The 17,938-nt window shown below is 28.3% G+C and overlaps 1 protein-coding gene across 1 annotated transcript; it reads right to left on the minus strand.

Annotated features, from left to right (window-relative positions):
* Positions 1–821, minus strand: LOC102665227 (protein MAIN-LIKE 1-like). Its single transcript, XM_006596628.1, has 3 exons — positions 734–821; positions 429–625; positions 1–306 (listed from the first exon to the last, which is right to left on the minus strand). Exons 1-3 carry the CDS (start codon positions 819–821, stop codon positions 1–3), a joined length of 591 nt encoding a protein of 196 aa, XP_006596691.1.
* Between the last annotated feature and the right edge of the window lie 17,117 nt (positions 822–17,938).

Raw genomic sequence — 17,938 nt, forward strand, 5'->3', positions numbered from 1 at the left:
TCAGTAACTCAACCAACAGTACCACCGCCTCGTCGGTGCATAGAGGCTGGAGTCATGGAATGCGCCAACGATAGGCAAATGGAGAAGAGATGCGACGTCGTCCAGCGTGATCGACACCTCCCCCACAGGAAGATGGAAACTAGAAGTCTCCCAGTGCCACCTCTCCACAGAGGAGGATATAAATCCCCGATCACCGATGTCCATCGAACACGTGATCAAAGGACTTAATCCTGTCCCAGCAACCATGTCCTCAATTGTAGGAACAGGCCTGCCCAAGTTATGCACCTTCTTCCCATGGGAGCATAACTTCAACTCAGGACGTTCCCGAATCGAAGTACAAAGGAACACACAATTTGTTCAAATAACGTCAATCAGTAACCAAAAACTCAAAAAAAATAAAAGTTAACTAACTTTAATCGTATAAATACCTGTCCAGACCATACGCTGCCCGCAACATGGTCAACATACTTTGTAAGCACTGATGAGTCCCTGGGTCCACCAAGAAATCCCACAGGCTTGTCCCCATCAGTCTCTACACCGGTATCCTGTGCGTCAGTCTCTGCACCGGTGGCCTGTGCAGCAGCATTTACCATGGGCTCATCCCCAGCTACAGCAGCCTCTGCCTCTGGTACCGCAGGCGAGTCCGTAGGTACCACAAGCACATCATCATCAAGAATTACCGGTACCCGTCACTTGCGTGCCGATGCGGTCGGCCTTTGGCATTGGGGAGCACTGTCAGTATCATCACCATCCCCTCCTCTCCCCAAACCTTTGGCACCAACCCTACCTAATGCACGACCTAATCCTCTAGTCTTAACCATGATTTGCAAATGTCTACCACAAATTTCATCACTAAACCACACAAATTCCAATCAATCCTTTTATGTGTGTATGGTTTTCGAAATTTCATTTGGTTGGGTTTCGAGAAATTTGGTGTTTTGTGTTTGGGTTTGGACTATTGCTGTTATGTTGGGCACCGGGATTATAATAGTATACAATAGAAACACGGGCATCGGGAGACATTTATCAAAATAGTATATAAGTATACCTTGAATCATTAACAATTTTCTTGACTTTTACTTAAATAACATACTCAATTTGCATGATCCACTTCTTCAATCCTTTTAATTAGCATTAACAATTATAGTTTTAGAATCATTAATAATTTTCTTGACTTTTACTTGAATAACATTATTCCTAAACTAAATGACATTCGTAGCACACATCCAAGGATATTTTGCATTTTTGTTTGTTATAGAGTTAAACACTCTTCTCTATAAGGTGAGGTAAATGTAAGTACTCTTGTATGTGTTTTGTGTTTAGAGACTCTCTGCATTAGACTAAGGTATCATCTCCCTGGTCTCTTAATTTTCAATTACCTAAAAATATATTGTTAAAACATATAATCATGCATTCATAATTTGTTGATGGCAAAATGGTATTATTACATACCTCTTGTAAGGAAGTATGAGATTAATCAATCAATTATGATATTTAACCAGATTATAGGCATGTTTTTCATGAATGGGATATGCAGTAGCACAATCAATACAATGTACAACATATGATAATAATCAAATATCAAATATGTGTATCAATTGCAAACAAAACAACTAAAACAAGGACCTAATTATTCTTGTGGTTCTCATTTATCCATCTTAAAACTGAAACATAATCCCACGATCTTGTGGTTTTGATTATAACTCATGGGAGGAGTGTTATATAGGGGTCACTGAAATTTAACTTTTCGAAGGACCTAATTATTCTTGTGGTTCTAATCTTTTTTAGGCACATGACAAGGCAGCCTCAAAATTAACCCTAAACCTTAATTTAATAGCATTTTCATAAATAATAAACTAATTTTTATTTTTAAAAGTTTAAGTTCCTTCATGCGGATCAAGTGATCCGCAAGCTTCATGCGGATCAACTTGATTCGCATAAAGCTCGCAGATCAACTTGATCCGCATGAAGGAATTCATCAAAAATACTCATGCGGATCATATACCTTGTACTTGATCCGTATGCTAAACCATGAATCTTGCGGATCAACTTGATCTGCATTTAGCCTTAGAGAACCCTACCAATTGCGAATCAAGTTTATCCGCATAAAACTCGCGGATCAACTTGATCCGCGTTAAGCTTCACACTATCCTACCAAATGCGGATCACCTAAAAACTACGCGGATCATCTACATCCCTACCACTACTGCGGTTCAACTTTAACGCAAACGCAAAACACCTAAATGCATGTGCGGATCAACTACCCTAAGCACTACACAAAGCAACAATGGAAACGTAACGACAACGACGAAGGAGTGCTTACCTTGACAATGGCGATGTGCTGAAGAAGAAGAAGAAGAATAAGAAGAAGAAGAAATGAACAATGGCGCCGCAGAGGGAAAAGACAATGATGGAGAATGGAGAGTTGCCAACGATGGAGAAGAAGGAGGAAGAAGAAACGAGCAATGGCACCGCAAATCAACTTGCTGGGTCGCACACGGTCGCAAAAAAAGGAGGAAGAATGAGTCGCGGGAAGAAGAAAAGCCAATTGCTGGGTGCAAATGTTTTAAATAAATAAGTAGGGACATTTTGGTCTTTTGCGCTTAAGTGCTGGGTGCACCTTGCATGAGCCTTTAAGTTCCTATCATAACCTATAAGGGTAATCATTACAAGTTTAAAACAAGCATATGCATTCTTGACTTTAGACATACAAGATGCGACTCTTTGTCATCTAGGCCTACAGGATATCATTATTAAGATATTGAAGCATAAGTGAATCAGTACCATACTACCCACAAGGAAAAGATGGACGAAAATGTAAATATACACATTGTGGCTGTAATATAATTAGGGAAAACCATGGTCAGTTCAAACCTGAGGCTTCCCAAGCCAATTTGAAGGAATAAATGTAGCCAAACGTCTTAATAAATCTCCTCTTTCCCAAGGTCTACATGAAGATCTTGAAGAACCAAAAAGCAGAACCGCCAGCACTTGTGCTCAATGAAGTCCATGGTGGTTGTGAACCAACACACGAGAGAGAAGCCGCTTTAGAGACTTGTCCATGACTTGACCCATCTATGCTGCCAACATTCATTGGAACAGCTGGGGATGATGCCCCAGCAGAACTGATAAAATTATGAATAATTTGTCAATTGAAAGGGTCAAATAAACAACATAATAAATAGACAAAACAATTGAGTGTCTTAAAAAAATATCACAATTTACAATCACCAGTCACCACCAATACATCACATATGCATTAAGTTCAAATCCGTAGAAAATTAAGAAACCATCTGTTTTACATGAATCAAGGAAGGAGGTTAATTCTAAATTTGAGCTTTACAAACGCACAATGGAACCAAAGGGTTTTCACTTCAGTAGGATTAAGACATTGGCTGTGTATTGCAATTTTAGCAAGAAAGAAACAAAAAGAAAATGATTTGGAAGTAGAAATTAATGAATATTACAACATGATAGAGAAATTAATGAATATGTCAAACACAGGATACAAGTTGAGTGGTTAAAATGGAGAAAGGAATGGGGTTATTTGTAAAACAAATAAGAAAACTACATTGAATTCAAAAGAATAATTTTTTTACTAAATATTTTTGTGTAATCGAAGTTAATATTTCTTTTACATAATTAATATATATTTAATTACATTAAAAATAAAATATCAACATAATCATTATTATTTTTTGCATAAAAATTAGTGTCTAAAATTTTCTCTTTAAGCTGATAACTATTCATTTCTTATTTATTATCCTCTCATTTAAATAAGTTATTCACGATTTTATTCTACCTGAACAAATTTTAATTTTCTTCAACATGTATATGCTAATATGTTCAAATAAAAATCATATATAAAATATCGCACGTAGGTATGATTTTTTATTAATAAAAAATAAGTAAAAAAATTTCACTTAATTTAGAAGGATGAAAATTTTACCTGAGGTCACATTAATATCTAAATTATTATGATAAAACTATATTTTTATAAAATTACTAAGATAATAAAATATAACACATTATATTATATTATATACAAAATTCAAATAAAAAATCTTAAACTAATTTTTTAGACAAAAAATCTTAAACTGTTAATCATGTACGGCACGGATCAAAATCTAATTATTTATTAAAAAAAATGTTGTTTTACTAAAAATAATCGGTCCCAAAATTTTCATTCACGTGCAAGTGTGCAACTGTGTTATTTTGTAATTTAATTAGGATTATGGTACTTATATATACAAAAAAAATACTATTAAAAATAGTGTACATTAAGTATTTATAATAATAGATATATAATATTATAAAAATACTAAAAATATCAATTATAATATAAAAAAATTACGAATTGACATACAAGTTTCGAATACATGTGTGATCATTTAGTCTTCGTAGCTGATTCGTTTCGTTACAACACATTTATTTCAATATAGTTTAAAATCAAATTAATAACATTAATTAATCAATGTATATTTGAGTGGGGGAAATCAATTGCGGAAATTAAATAATACGGGTATATTAATTAATTTGTATCAAATTATACTTGATATCCAAATATAGATATCTTTTAATATTAAAACAGATTAGATTTATATTAAAGTAACTATTTGTATATACATCTAAAAAAAAGTAACTGTTTGTATCAAAATAAAAATAAACTGATATATTTTTTATATTAAAAATAGATTATATTTTAATATAACCAAATTTATTTTTTCTGATTATATACCAAAATTTGTATTTAATTAAAAAATGAAATATACCAATTTTTATTTTGATAGTATATAGAGGAACTTTTATTTTCTAATTAATAGGTTTTAAATAGTTACCTTTTATTTTTATATTAAAAGCATTCATATTAAAATAACTAGTCATATCAAAATAAAAGTTAATAAATTTAATCTGTTTTTAGTACAAAAATAGTATATATGCGTACATATATATATATATATATATAAATTTTGAATTTAAATTTTTTTTCAAGTAAATTTTTAAATAAAGGTTGCTGTTACATGTTCTTTTACATTTACTATCGTGCCATTAAAAAAAATAATAAATTTTTAATAAAATACAACTATTACATGTTAAACTAATAAGTTGATATTCTGGTAAGATTGAATATGATTTTTTAAATAAAATCTTGGATTCGAGTACATTATATATTATAAAAATATGGTTGAGGAGGAGGTGGAGGGAAAAAAATCATACTAAAGTTCCAACACGAAATCAATAAATATTTTGTACCAATAGTGTAAATTCAAATATTTTGAACAAAATAATTTCTTAATAATATATATCCCATCAATTCAAATTTTTTACGGTATACACAAGGAATTAATATATATATATATATATATATATATATATATATATATATATTAATTAAATAAAATCTTTAATTCCCGTTTCAAAAATCACATTTAATACCTCATTCTTTCCTTCTTTATAATCTTTGCATAAAATGTGATCGCTCAACGTATATTTTTATGTTTTATTCCCTTTGCTATGCCATCTACAAATTGCTTTTAGTTTGCGAAGTGATTCTTTTCAGTGAGACATTCACTTTGAAGATAGCTAAGTGTCCATTGTACTCTAAGGGGAAATTTGGTTCCAATTTGGTTTTTTAATTTTTAAAAGTTAAAAATAATCTCTTATTTATTAAAAATTGTAAAATGTCTCTTAAGTAATTTTTTATAGTATGATTATCTTTAAAAAAAAACTAAAAAGGACATTATTTCAGAGGCACCCTAAAGCATGCTATAAAAAATTACTTAAAGAAACATTTTATAACTTTTAATAAGACATCATTCTATAACTTTTAAAAAATAAAGAATCAAATTACAATCTAAAATAAAGATAAAATACCATGTTAATAATTTAGTCTTTTTTTCTTTCAATATTTTAAATCTAAAACAAGATAAATTAACTTAAGATTTGTTGCATTTTTTCTTATCTGAAGATATATTAGATTTTTTTTTTGACAGAATGAAGATATATTAGATATATGAATTAGTTCTAACATTTTAAGATTTACTTATTACTTCCCAATAAAATAGAAGAAAAATTAAATTATTTTGGTCGAACACCATAATTTTTTTTACTATTTGTTTTTGTTTGAAAAAGAAATAGAACAATTAGAGTTATAGATTGATTTCAATGGTTTTTGTTTTTGCCAAAGATGATGAGTGTACATTAATCCATTGGATAATCCTCTTCGCCACAGATGGTTGTCATTAATTTAAAAAAAATTTACATACAAAAGAAATCGAACATGAATTATCCCCTTAAATAGATTGTTCCACTCATGTGAACACAATGAGACCTTATACCATTATATCAACTATATTGATTATTGATTTTCAATGGTTTGCTAATGTAGTGTCCCATATTTCTATTAATCAGGGTCTTATTTATGTCAAACCTTATGTAGTTTGTAGATCTTGCTATCTGTTGACAATGAAATTTTGTGTTTGTTTTCATCAACATACATAATCTCAGATATTTGAAGAAAGGGACAAGTACTTTCTTTGGAGGTCTTTTATCCTTCTCGATAGGTCTTTTACAATGGGCCAATGTGTTAAATTTGTATCATTAGAAGAAAAAAAGTGTACAGAAGAAAGTAAAGTGCTTGAATAGAAAGGTATATAAAATTTAAAAAGTAATAAGTTTCGAGGAGAAATTGAGATTCGACAGAGATGAAAATTTAGAAAAAGTATAACAAATGTAAAAGACAATGATAAAGTTACTCTATAAATGCGGTAAAATACTAGAATTGAAATGATTAAGAACATTGTACTAACTCGTCGATCCACGAGCATCGCGACTGTGGACATAAGAGGATATTTGGGTGTTTAGAAGTTTCGACCCTTATCACATAATACAAACTAGTATTTATAGACAAAGATTCCTAACTATCCATACCGGCTAATAACTTCCAATAATCTTCACCATTGATTACTTGTATCTTCAATCTTCATTGTTGATGACTTTTATCTTCAATTCCTATCATTGATGTTTCTAGGATCTTGATGCTCTAAATCTTCAATTTTTGAATACCATAGGGTTAACATAAAACATTATTTCAATACTTAGTCGAAGTAATGTGGGCATTAACACTATGGCAAGATTCCATTGGAGTGACAACTCCGAGGAAAATTTCTATGTACTTCTTCTATTCCATAATAATTCTCATATAAAAAGAAAAAATTTATCCCAAAATAATTGTCACTTTAGTTTTTCAATGTAACATTATTTACTTTTTTCACTTATATTCCTTATAATATTAATAATATGGGTTACAACAGCAAAAATTGAATTAATGATGAAAAGGATAATTTTTTCAAATTAAAATTTTGTTTCATATATATATATATATATATATATATATATATATATATATATATATATATATATGTATGTATGTATATATATTAAATTTTCTTTATTTGTGTAAAAATAACTTAGCACGACAACTATAATGGAGACATGGAGTAATTGTTTCTTTGTCTGAAAGAAGGAAAAAAAAAACATTTGCACATGGATGAAGTGCTCCTTGGGTCTTTTTCGGAGGCATTTACTTTTTGCACTTCCCTACCTGCTTCCTACACTTCCTATTTTTATTGTGTGGACAACATCTCAACACTCATTCCCCCAAATGTCTCAACCTTAAATCCCTAACACCTCCCTTGAACCTTCAAAATCCCATGCACCCCCGCACGACCCTGCACTTGGACAGAAAGATCCTATGAAGCTTCACTGTTTCCTGGGATTGACTTTGGGCTTTTCCTGCGCAGCTTAGGTAGAGGGCAAAGAAGGCCTCCATCTGGGGGGGCCAGAGCCATCAGTGAGATACCACTCTAGAAGAGCTAGAATTCTAACATTGTGCCAAAACCTACGGGCCGAGGAACAGTCTCAGATAGATAGTTTCTATGGGCGTAAGCCTCCCAAAAGGTAACGGAGGCGTGCAAAGATTTCCTCGGGCTTGCCTGAGTCGGCAATCCCACACGATAGTCACATTGTTTCGCTTAGTAACCTTCTAGGCGCGATACCGACGAAGGTAAGTGATGGACATTTTTTGGTTAAAAATGCGTTGGTCAAATGTGGTGTTGGGTTCTGGTGTGAGTGTGCCTGGCTTCTGTGGAGTGGATGTTGGATTTTGGTGTTGGTGTTCTGGAACATATTTTGAAATTTTCAAGTTTATTATGCAATACTCTTAATACACTTGTAAATCCAAAAATGTTCTACAAAACACCTATTTCGTAATACAAAACTTTATATATTTTGGCTTCTAAAATAGGTAATCTGAAACACATTTCATATTTACAAGTGAGTTATGGAATGATATTCCATAATGAACTTATAAATCCCGAAACGTGTTCCATTATACACTTCCAAAAAAGTGTTTTAGATTTTTTTTCTTTCGAAATAGGTGTTTTGGAATACCCATTTCGAAACGTGTTCTGGAGTATCTATTCCGGATTGCAAGTATATTATGGAACATCCATTCTTGAGCAACATTTGAGGGAAGGGAGTAATGAGACTCATTAAGGATAATTTTGTTCAAGAAATGAAAATAGGAAGAGCAAGAAGCAAGTAGGGAAGTGCAGAAAGTAAAAACCAACTGCTGATATTGAACGTGGCTGAACAAGTTGTGGAGCCAGACCCAGAAGCGAGGGCGAACACCATTATTCATTACTATTTGTTTTTGTTTTTCGTTGTTCTAATTGTGTGGAAAAATAAATTTAACTTTTTTTTTTCAGACTACATTTTCACTTGTTCTTGTCCTGGAAATAGAAAAAAGTGCTTTAAAATTCAAGCTCGAGGTTGAGTTTTTTTAATGCCAATTAATTAAAATAACAATTTTAATATTAATAATGGTTTTCTAAATATTGGTTTAGATTGAATGGATAATTTAGTCTAAGTATATGGTTACCAAATAAGTGTATTTCCTTTATATAATGATATATATTATAACAAATTTCAAATGCTAATATACTAAGAAAAAATAAATTTTCATAAAAAAAGAAAAAAATTAATTTATGTTAATTAAGAAAATAAGTTAATATAATTTAATGTTGATAATTTCATTTAAAAAATTTACTTATTTCCTAAAGTGTCATTTACATTTAATTGCATAGAACAAAAAAAAAATTGTTGAAAATAAAACTCTAATTAAATAAAAAAATATTTTGGAGATGATATCATTAAATAGGAAAAAATTAGTTGAAATTTGCTTAATTATATTTTATCTCACAATATATATATATATATATATATATATATATATATATATATATATATATATATATATATATATATATACATATTTTTTCTTATATTTTAGTCTAGAAATAGTAATATATTAATAAAATTATTTTGAGAATTTGTTTTATATTAGGGTACTGGTTAAAAAAGTAAAAAGAAAAAGATTTTTATTGGAATGTGAAAAGAATATACTCCTATATATAATTATCCAAAATGACGCGATTAAAAAAATAGACATAAAAGAAATGGAAAAAAAATAAATATATTTATAAGTAGCCAAAATGATAATATTATTTATTTGAAAAATATACTATTTGAGAGTGTTTGTTTCACGGAATCTTGTTAGATTTTCAAATATATGAAGATATGAATATATTATTTAGAAGCTATTAAAAAGAGATTCTTCACCATATTTTATTTTCACTTTTATGGGAAAATGAGATTCTAATGCTTGTATTGTTTTTGTATTAATTTGATTTTTATAGAAGGAGATGAGAATGTGAATTCCTATACGGTTAGAATGTGATTTATTATATAAAAATAATATTAAATTCTCATTACTAATATCTACTATATCCTACTATTTCTCTACTTAGCTATCAATTTTATTATTCTTGCTGTTGTGCTCCTACAATAGTAGTTTTCATAAGGGACAATAGGAAAATTCTAAAGGTTCACCTCAATTTTTGGGATGGATAAGGAAAGAGAAACAGAAAGAAAAGAATAAGAAAAAAAATAACAATATGATAAGTGATATCATTAAAAAAAATAGACATAAAATATATGGAAGAAAAAAATATTTATAATTAGCCAAAATGATAATATTATTTATTTAAATAACTATACTATTTAGGAATGATGGTTTCGCGGAATCCTATTGGATTTTCCAAAATATGGACATTTGAATATGTTTTTCAATGTTTGTTAGAAAGGTAGTAATAAAAATAGATTTTTGAACATTTTTTAGTCATGAAAATGAGATTCTCATACTCTTTTTATTTTTGTATTGATTTGGTTTCCATATAATGGATGAGAATATGGATTCCTATAGGACTATGTTTTATGGTATAAAAATACTATTATACTCTCACTACTAATATCCACTACTTCACTACTTTTTTATTTACCTACTAATTCTATTATTCTCGTCATTTGTGTAAATTATATTTTATTCCCGCTTAATTATACTCACCTGAAAATTATACATCATGCAAAACATCTTCAATTGTATTTTAATTTTGAATTTAATTTCATATTTATGTATGTCTGAATGATGCATGACGTTGGTGTCATTTATGATCGATTCATGGTATAGTTGGAGTTTAATATAAAATATAACAATTTCTTTAATACAAAATATTTTAGTAATATAAAATATATTCCTAACAAAATTTGTGTGAGTCAAACATATATTTTAAATATTCCTAGAAATATAAAAAAGAATTTCAATAGTTAACCAAACATTTTTTTTTGAAATAGCCCAAAATGTTATTTCCATTTAATATTCTTAGGAATAATGTTCCTTGAAATCTAATAGATTCCATGAAATAAACATCTCCTTTTATTTTTGTTTTAGTATTAGAGTATCTGCAATGCATAATTATTTAAATTGATTATTTATCTTAAATTTTTAAGTCCTACAATTAGAATTAGGAGTGTACACGAGTGAGTTGGGCTGAGTTTAACACGAAAGTCCCAGATATGTTTTCTTTTTAGCACCTTTGCATGTGAAGTTGGAGCTTTTGACCCTTGTTGTGTAGGAGGTTCCTACACTTGTTGTTATAGTGGTGGAGCTTTAGCACGTGCAAGTTCATTAGGACATTGAGGAGTAAGAGTGGCAAAAGACTTGAGGCACGGACACTTCTATTACGACTTCTATTTGCCATTTGTTTAAAACAACCTATATACTATAAAGAAAAAAATATCAACAACAAAATATACTCGATTAAAAACTACTGAAAACAAATGAGATATAATCCAACATCTCAATTAATATTTACCATTTAAAAAACTTTCAAATCATCCGAACTCTCAATTAATATCTAGCATTTAGAAAAGTTTCAAATGATCCAAAATCTTAATCAAACAGAGTTGTAATCCAAAATCTTAGAGGGCTATTATTATTATTATACAATCAAAGCAAATATGAATACAACCAAAACATTAGAATAGAACATTTATGATGTATATTTAATCAAATTTTTTATTGGAACTATAGACTCAAGACCCATTATACAATGAAAATCATTTAGTACTACATGTTTTTTTAACAATTGTCTGCAAAGATTATTTTTTATTATTATTATTTTTAATATTATTATTATTAAAATAATATATATCTTCGTATTGGGTTGCATCATGAGTCTATAATATAAAACCCTTTACCAACTTATTTAAAACCCGTGAGGTAATTGTATGATTTTCCAAGGTAAAAGAGCCCCGACCAATTAGAAACAAAAATAAATAGAAACAAAGTTCCAATAAAAGGAACCCACGGACCATATTCTTCTCCAATTTGAGTTTTGCTCACGTCTCGAATGAATTCAAGAACATATTCAAAGAAATTCTGACCGAAAGCGGGAATGGTTTGCAGATTTCGAATAATTAGAATGACTGAAACCAATAAGAGAGCAATTACAAGTTTAATTGGATTGAGTTGAATTTTACACAAATACTTAAAAATCTAAATCAATCGATTTGGATTGGATTGATTTTCCTGATCATCTGGACCCATAAATACTCCAATCTACAATGTCATTTAACAATTTTACATAAAAATTTACTCTAATATTAAAAGTTATTAGATTATTTAACGAGTCACATTAAATTGTTACAAAAATAAATTTTTTATTGGTTTAAAATCAGTTAAGCAATAATTGATGATTTAAATAACTCACTTAAGTAATACACTATTAAATTATGTGTTTCAATAAAAAAATTTATTAAACAATATTACTTAAGTTTAAATAACTCATGTAACCATGCGTATCGAAGATGCTCATAGTTGTTTAAAAAAATTCAGAGAAACTAGTGTTATCCTTTAGTATAACGTGGATTCACCGCTGCAAAGAGTTCAGCTGCATCACTAATGTTTGTGGTCCATCGTATATGTGAAAACGAGTCCTCCACCTCAGCACATCACCATAAATATTTCATATATATACTAGTTTTTCTGAGAATTGGGAAAAAGAAAATATTGTTAATTTGCCTCACCTGATAAGATAGTGACTGCCACACTTGCTAGAAAGTGAGGAATATTCAGATTACTAACGAAAGTGATATCTTATCAAACTATTTCGTAACTGTTTGTTTTTTACTTATCGATAAGAAATTGTGGTGACGATTCTGTTCACAAACCAGAGAGGCAATGATGAGGGAATAAAGAATGTCTGGTAATATTATGAATAACACCAAGATTGCTCACATCTTTGTAAAATGGCATTGGTAAATAATGAGTGTCACGGGTTATTTCTTTAATTCTTTACCATCAAAGAACTATACGGAATAAGAGTTTGTGAAACAGAGTACAGTGTAGAAACTAAGAAATTGATCAATAATTTATGTAATCAAAATCAATAGTATCTAAAGTAAGTGAATCCAACAATACTCATAAAGAAGAGGACTGGAAAATAACGTAAATAGAGGAGAAAGGAATGTAAGAAAAATAAGAGAAATATTTTGTATTTTAAATAAGAGAGTGATATGGGAGATTTTTTAAACAATGTGTAAGGCCTTTTTTGCTTAAAAAAAATTAATAACAAATATATTTTTATTGGTAAGCATAAAGCTTGAACTTTATTTGTCTTATCCTTACGTTAGTTCGATTATTTATGAAAAATTTCAAGTTTGAGATGTCCACTAAGTAAAAAGAGTATGATTTAATTTATTCGTTCTTTATGTATACTCTAATTAGTATACTATATTCTATACAATTAGAGTTAATCCTTTTTCTATTTAACATTTTCAATAATTGTGGTGAAGCGTGAGCAGACAAATGTTAATTAGTTTCAAATAAATTTATTTAAGGTTAATTCCATTGGTCTCGAACTGTTTGAAAACTTTGAAGCAAGTCCCTGAATTATTTGGTCAAACTAGCTTATAGTTAGTAAAAGAAACTTAATAAGCTCTTGGAGTACTGCTTTACCAAACACAATCTAAAAGATAGGTTTGTGGTGAATAAAAAAAGAGTTCCAAGAATTAATTTATATAGCGATTTTAAAAGCTCTACGAACTCTTTTTTTTTTCTTACAAAAAATACATGATCATGGCCCAATTAAAAAAAATCTAGACATTTATATGAAAATTCTCAAATAGTTCGTGAACTAAATGCGAAATTTAATCTTTTATCTAATATACACATATTATATTAAAGTGTCCATAGAAAATAAAGGGCATGTTTTATTATTATTTTTTGAAACATTTTTTTATTTCTAAACATTAAAAATAAAAACAAAAAAGCTTGTTTGATAAAAAATATTTCCAGTTAAAATTTTGAAAACAAGTTTTGGAAACTTTTTTACAAAATTAAACTGAGAAAAACAAAGACGACTATATCTACTTAATTATGATGTTTTCAAGAGCTAATAGCTGTTAATATAGTGGCAATTATTTTAAAAATAATTCATTTCATTAATGTTATTTAAAAAAGAAATCTCTAATATGATCTAATATAGTTTTATACATCACTAGGTCTTTAAATTATTTAAAATTTTTAATTAAGTCTCTAAACTAAAAAAAAAATGTAATTGAATCTTTGATCTTCTATAACTTTTGTAATTAGGTAGGAGAAGTTAATCAAACCATCAGAAGTTTTTTTTATGTGATGGTTTTTAGTTGTCATAAACTCACTCCAAGAATCCAATTACAAAAAATTGTAGAGAATCAAAGATCCAGATTAATACATTTTTTTTTAGTTTACAGACCTTAATTAATTAAAAAATTTCAAATGTTCAAGTACCTACTGCTGTACCAAACATATAATGTATTCAGATTTCAAATATAATAATCAAATTAAATTTGAAATTAAAATTAAGAAATATATTTTAAAAAGTAAAAAGTAAAATTAAAATTCAATTTATAAAATTAGGATAAATCATGTAATTTAATAAAAATAAAATAACTCCTAAAGTTACTCTAGTTTACGTATGAAAATTAATATAATATAGGGATATAAATACTATTTTTTAGATTCTATACAAGTTTTGATTAGCCACCATTTTCATTTCATTTTCATCTGCTGCTCTCCTCGTCTTTTTCATCTCCATTTCTCTCCATGTCCTCAGTTCAGTCAGTTGTCAGTTGAATAAGTGTCATAGTCAAATCTGTGTAGGTTCAAAATTTGTGCTGTGGGAAGGAATTGTTTGGGGTCGTCATGCTCCAATCTAACCATCAACAGAACCTAAACACCATGTTGGAGTGGGTGTTGTGATTCATTAAACCTGTACCTTTGTTAATTTGGTAGGGATATGTAGCTAGATTCTGGAAATAAAAAATTATTGGAAGAAAATACGGTTGATATTTCATCTCAATAATTCCATTTTAAATACACATTTAAAATATGGGTTTTCTAAAATATGCATGTATGTTTATGTAAAGGATGTTATTATATTAATTAATTGTTTTATTTTTTATTTAAATCATGAAAACAACTTTATTTTGTAAGAAAAAAAGAGTTATACAATCACGATATAAAATAATTTTACAAGTCATCGAATCAAAACTCACTATATGTTGAGTTTATTGACTTTTTATAATAATTATTTATAAGTCATATAAACAATTATTTGTTATTAGATGATAATGTAAAATTATTTTATATTATTAATGTATGATTTTTAAACTTTTTTTAAATTCTAAAAGTTATCTCTTTTTTCTTGAATTATTTATTATATTTCCTATTTTTGAAAAACTCAAACTTTTTAGAGCTCATTTGATGATCAAGATGTGATAAGATGAATAAAGACATAAGAACAAGATAAGAACATGAACATGATAAAATGAAAATAATATCAATGTTAATCTTATCAAATATTTTGTCACGCTATGATAGGTGGTGGGAAATGCGACAATGATATCAATCTTGTTAGTGACGATAATAATTACGATGGTAGTGACAATAATAATAACGATCATGCATAAGATAGTGCTAGTTACAATAATGGGGATAATAACAATGATAATAATTATAATAACAATAGTAACAGGATGATACAACAATATTGATTGACTATAGTTAATTAAGAGAGAATATATAAATGATGAGTTTTAAAGAAAAGGGGACAATGAAGAGAGATATTTTTGGAAAATAAAACATGAAAAAGATAAAGTTTTTATTTTTAGACATTAAAGTAAAAGAGATAAAAATTCATTTCTATGATTAAGACAAAATATTAAAAAAATAAATTAATGAGTGTGATAACATGTGCAATTTTTTTATTATATTCCCCTATTGTATTCATTCTACGTACCATTATAAATGGAATGAAATTATCTCATTTTCCATAAAAAAAAAATGTACAATTTAGAAAAACACGTAAAGTACAAATTGTCCGATATCTAACGGTTTAGATTCATGAATACATGAAATTGTAAATTCAAAATATTCATTTACGTAGCTTGAAAGTGGTGGAATGGTGGTGCTTCCATTATGCTTTCTTTTCCATGAATAATTTGACTTTAAAATATCTTCAATTATTAAGCAAAATTTTCCACCTCATTTTTTAAAATCATGTTAAATAACATTATATTAAACAACTTCTCCTTTTCATTTTATTCTACAAGCCGATTTTAAAAATCATTCTATAAAATACAAAAATGCAAAACACAATTACGTACCCACAACCAAGCCAAAATTTCTCACAAGATCAATTGAATTTACCAATTTTACTTTCCTAATTACTGAAAAAGAACCCTCAACCACTCTGTTTAAAACATACACTACTAGACTTTTCTCTCCCGTTTAATTTGTATGGTTAGACACTTAGACGTAGACGAATTGATCAGCATGTTGGAACGATGTTCACTCATTTCTTAACCTAGCTAGACAAAAATCGTGGCACAACAGCACGTGGGCAACTAGCATACGTCTAAGTACTAATTAATATGGATTCTCATATCTTTGCTATGGCAACCAACTTTACTCCATTTTCCCCTCACAAATTCGTTCACAATAATTTTTTTTATCAACAAATATTAATTATTAATTTATATATTAATTTTTATTAATGAACTAATTCAAACCTTTCATTTCTTTTTTCAATCACACCACATTGTCAACCATGATATTTGTGCAAGGGAGAAGATTCCAGACAATGAAAACGTTAAATTTGAAATGCCATTAGTGGATTGAAGAGATAGCAATGCCGCCACGTTGACGGCATGAACATTATTATTTTAATGTTTAAATAATATTTTTGTTTCACAGCATTTGTTAGCTCTTTATGAGTTTTAAAGAACATGATATCATTCCTTGCAACTTTCTGAACTTGAGCTAGCTAGAGAAGCGAACCTTCTGCAATTAACTATAAATTAAATCCAGTATTCTTATCGTCATGATTAACCAATCTGAAAAGATAGACTAGCTAAATACAATTTTATTATAATAATTCTTGACAAATTATTTTATTCTTTTCTTTGATATCACATTACTTTATAGTATTACTACATAGGTCTAGATTAATAAAATTTTGTAAAACAATAAATTTACTATGATTGTTTCGTACTTTATTATTCTTTCTTCCATAGAATCTTAGTACAATTTTGTAGGTAATAGTAAATTGTTGTTTTGCTTTTGTCGTTTAAAGATGTATGTGATTCCACCAATTATTTTAAATGCGATATATGTAACATCCAATGGTATTTTGATACGCCAAAACAATCAAATATATGAAGTACTTAATTATTGAGAATGTTATTGTTAAAAGAAAAAAAAATACATATACTTATTTAACCAAAAAAAAAATGGAGGGGACCATGGCTATCCCTGCTCACAAGTATATATCTCCGCCACTGCAACATATGCTTGTTAGTGTTGACATAAACGAAGACCTTAACCTTATAAGCTTATCACTAGAGGAGTTAATTTATATGTATTGGCTAATCTTGGAACCAAATCCATCGTATTCTTTACCTGCCAACTTTTCAACTTACTTCACTAATCTTTAGACTTTCGGCAACCAGGACTGCTCAAGAAAACTAATTTTAAGAAAATAACTATAATTATCATTAATTTTATATAATTAGTTATATAAAAGTAATTATAAAATTAAACTATAACTAGTGTTAAAATTATAGTTATTTCAAGTAGTTTATTTTTATTTATTCATATCTGGTTATATAATTGATTTGAGATATAACTTGTTATATAACTAATTTATACATAATCAATTTATACCCATATTTTTAAAATAATAATTAATTATATAAAATTATTTATAGTTATAATACCTACATATAATTTAATTATTTATTAATTATGATTATAGTTATATAAATACTTAAATCATCAGCATCCCTGTCAGCAATTTTCATGTGGACCCAGTTAAAACACATACTTTATAGACTTACAGTAGTCATAGCCTTCAACAAGATTTAATATTAGTATTATTACTCAAGTAATTTATAAAGATTAGCAACATGAACTATTTTAGTAATTTCTTATTCACTT

Source organism: Glycine max, chromosome 14 (assembly GCF_000004515.6).
Source record: "Glycine max cultivar Williams 82 chromosome 14, Glycine_max_v4.0, whole genome shotgun sequence".
NCBI lineage: Eukaryota > Viridiplantae > Streptophyta > Magnoliopsida > Fabales > Fabaceae > Glycine > Glycine max.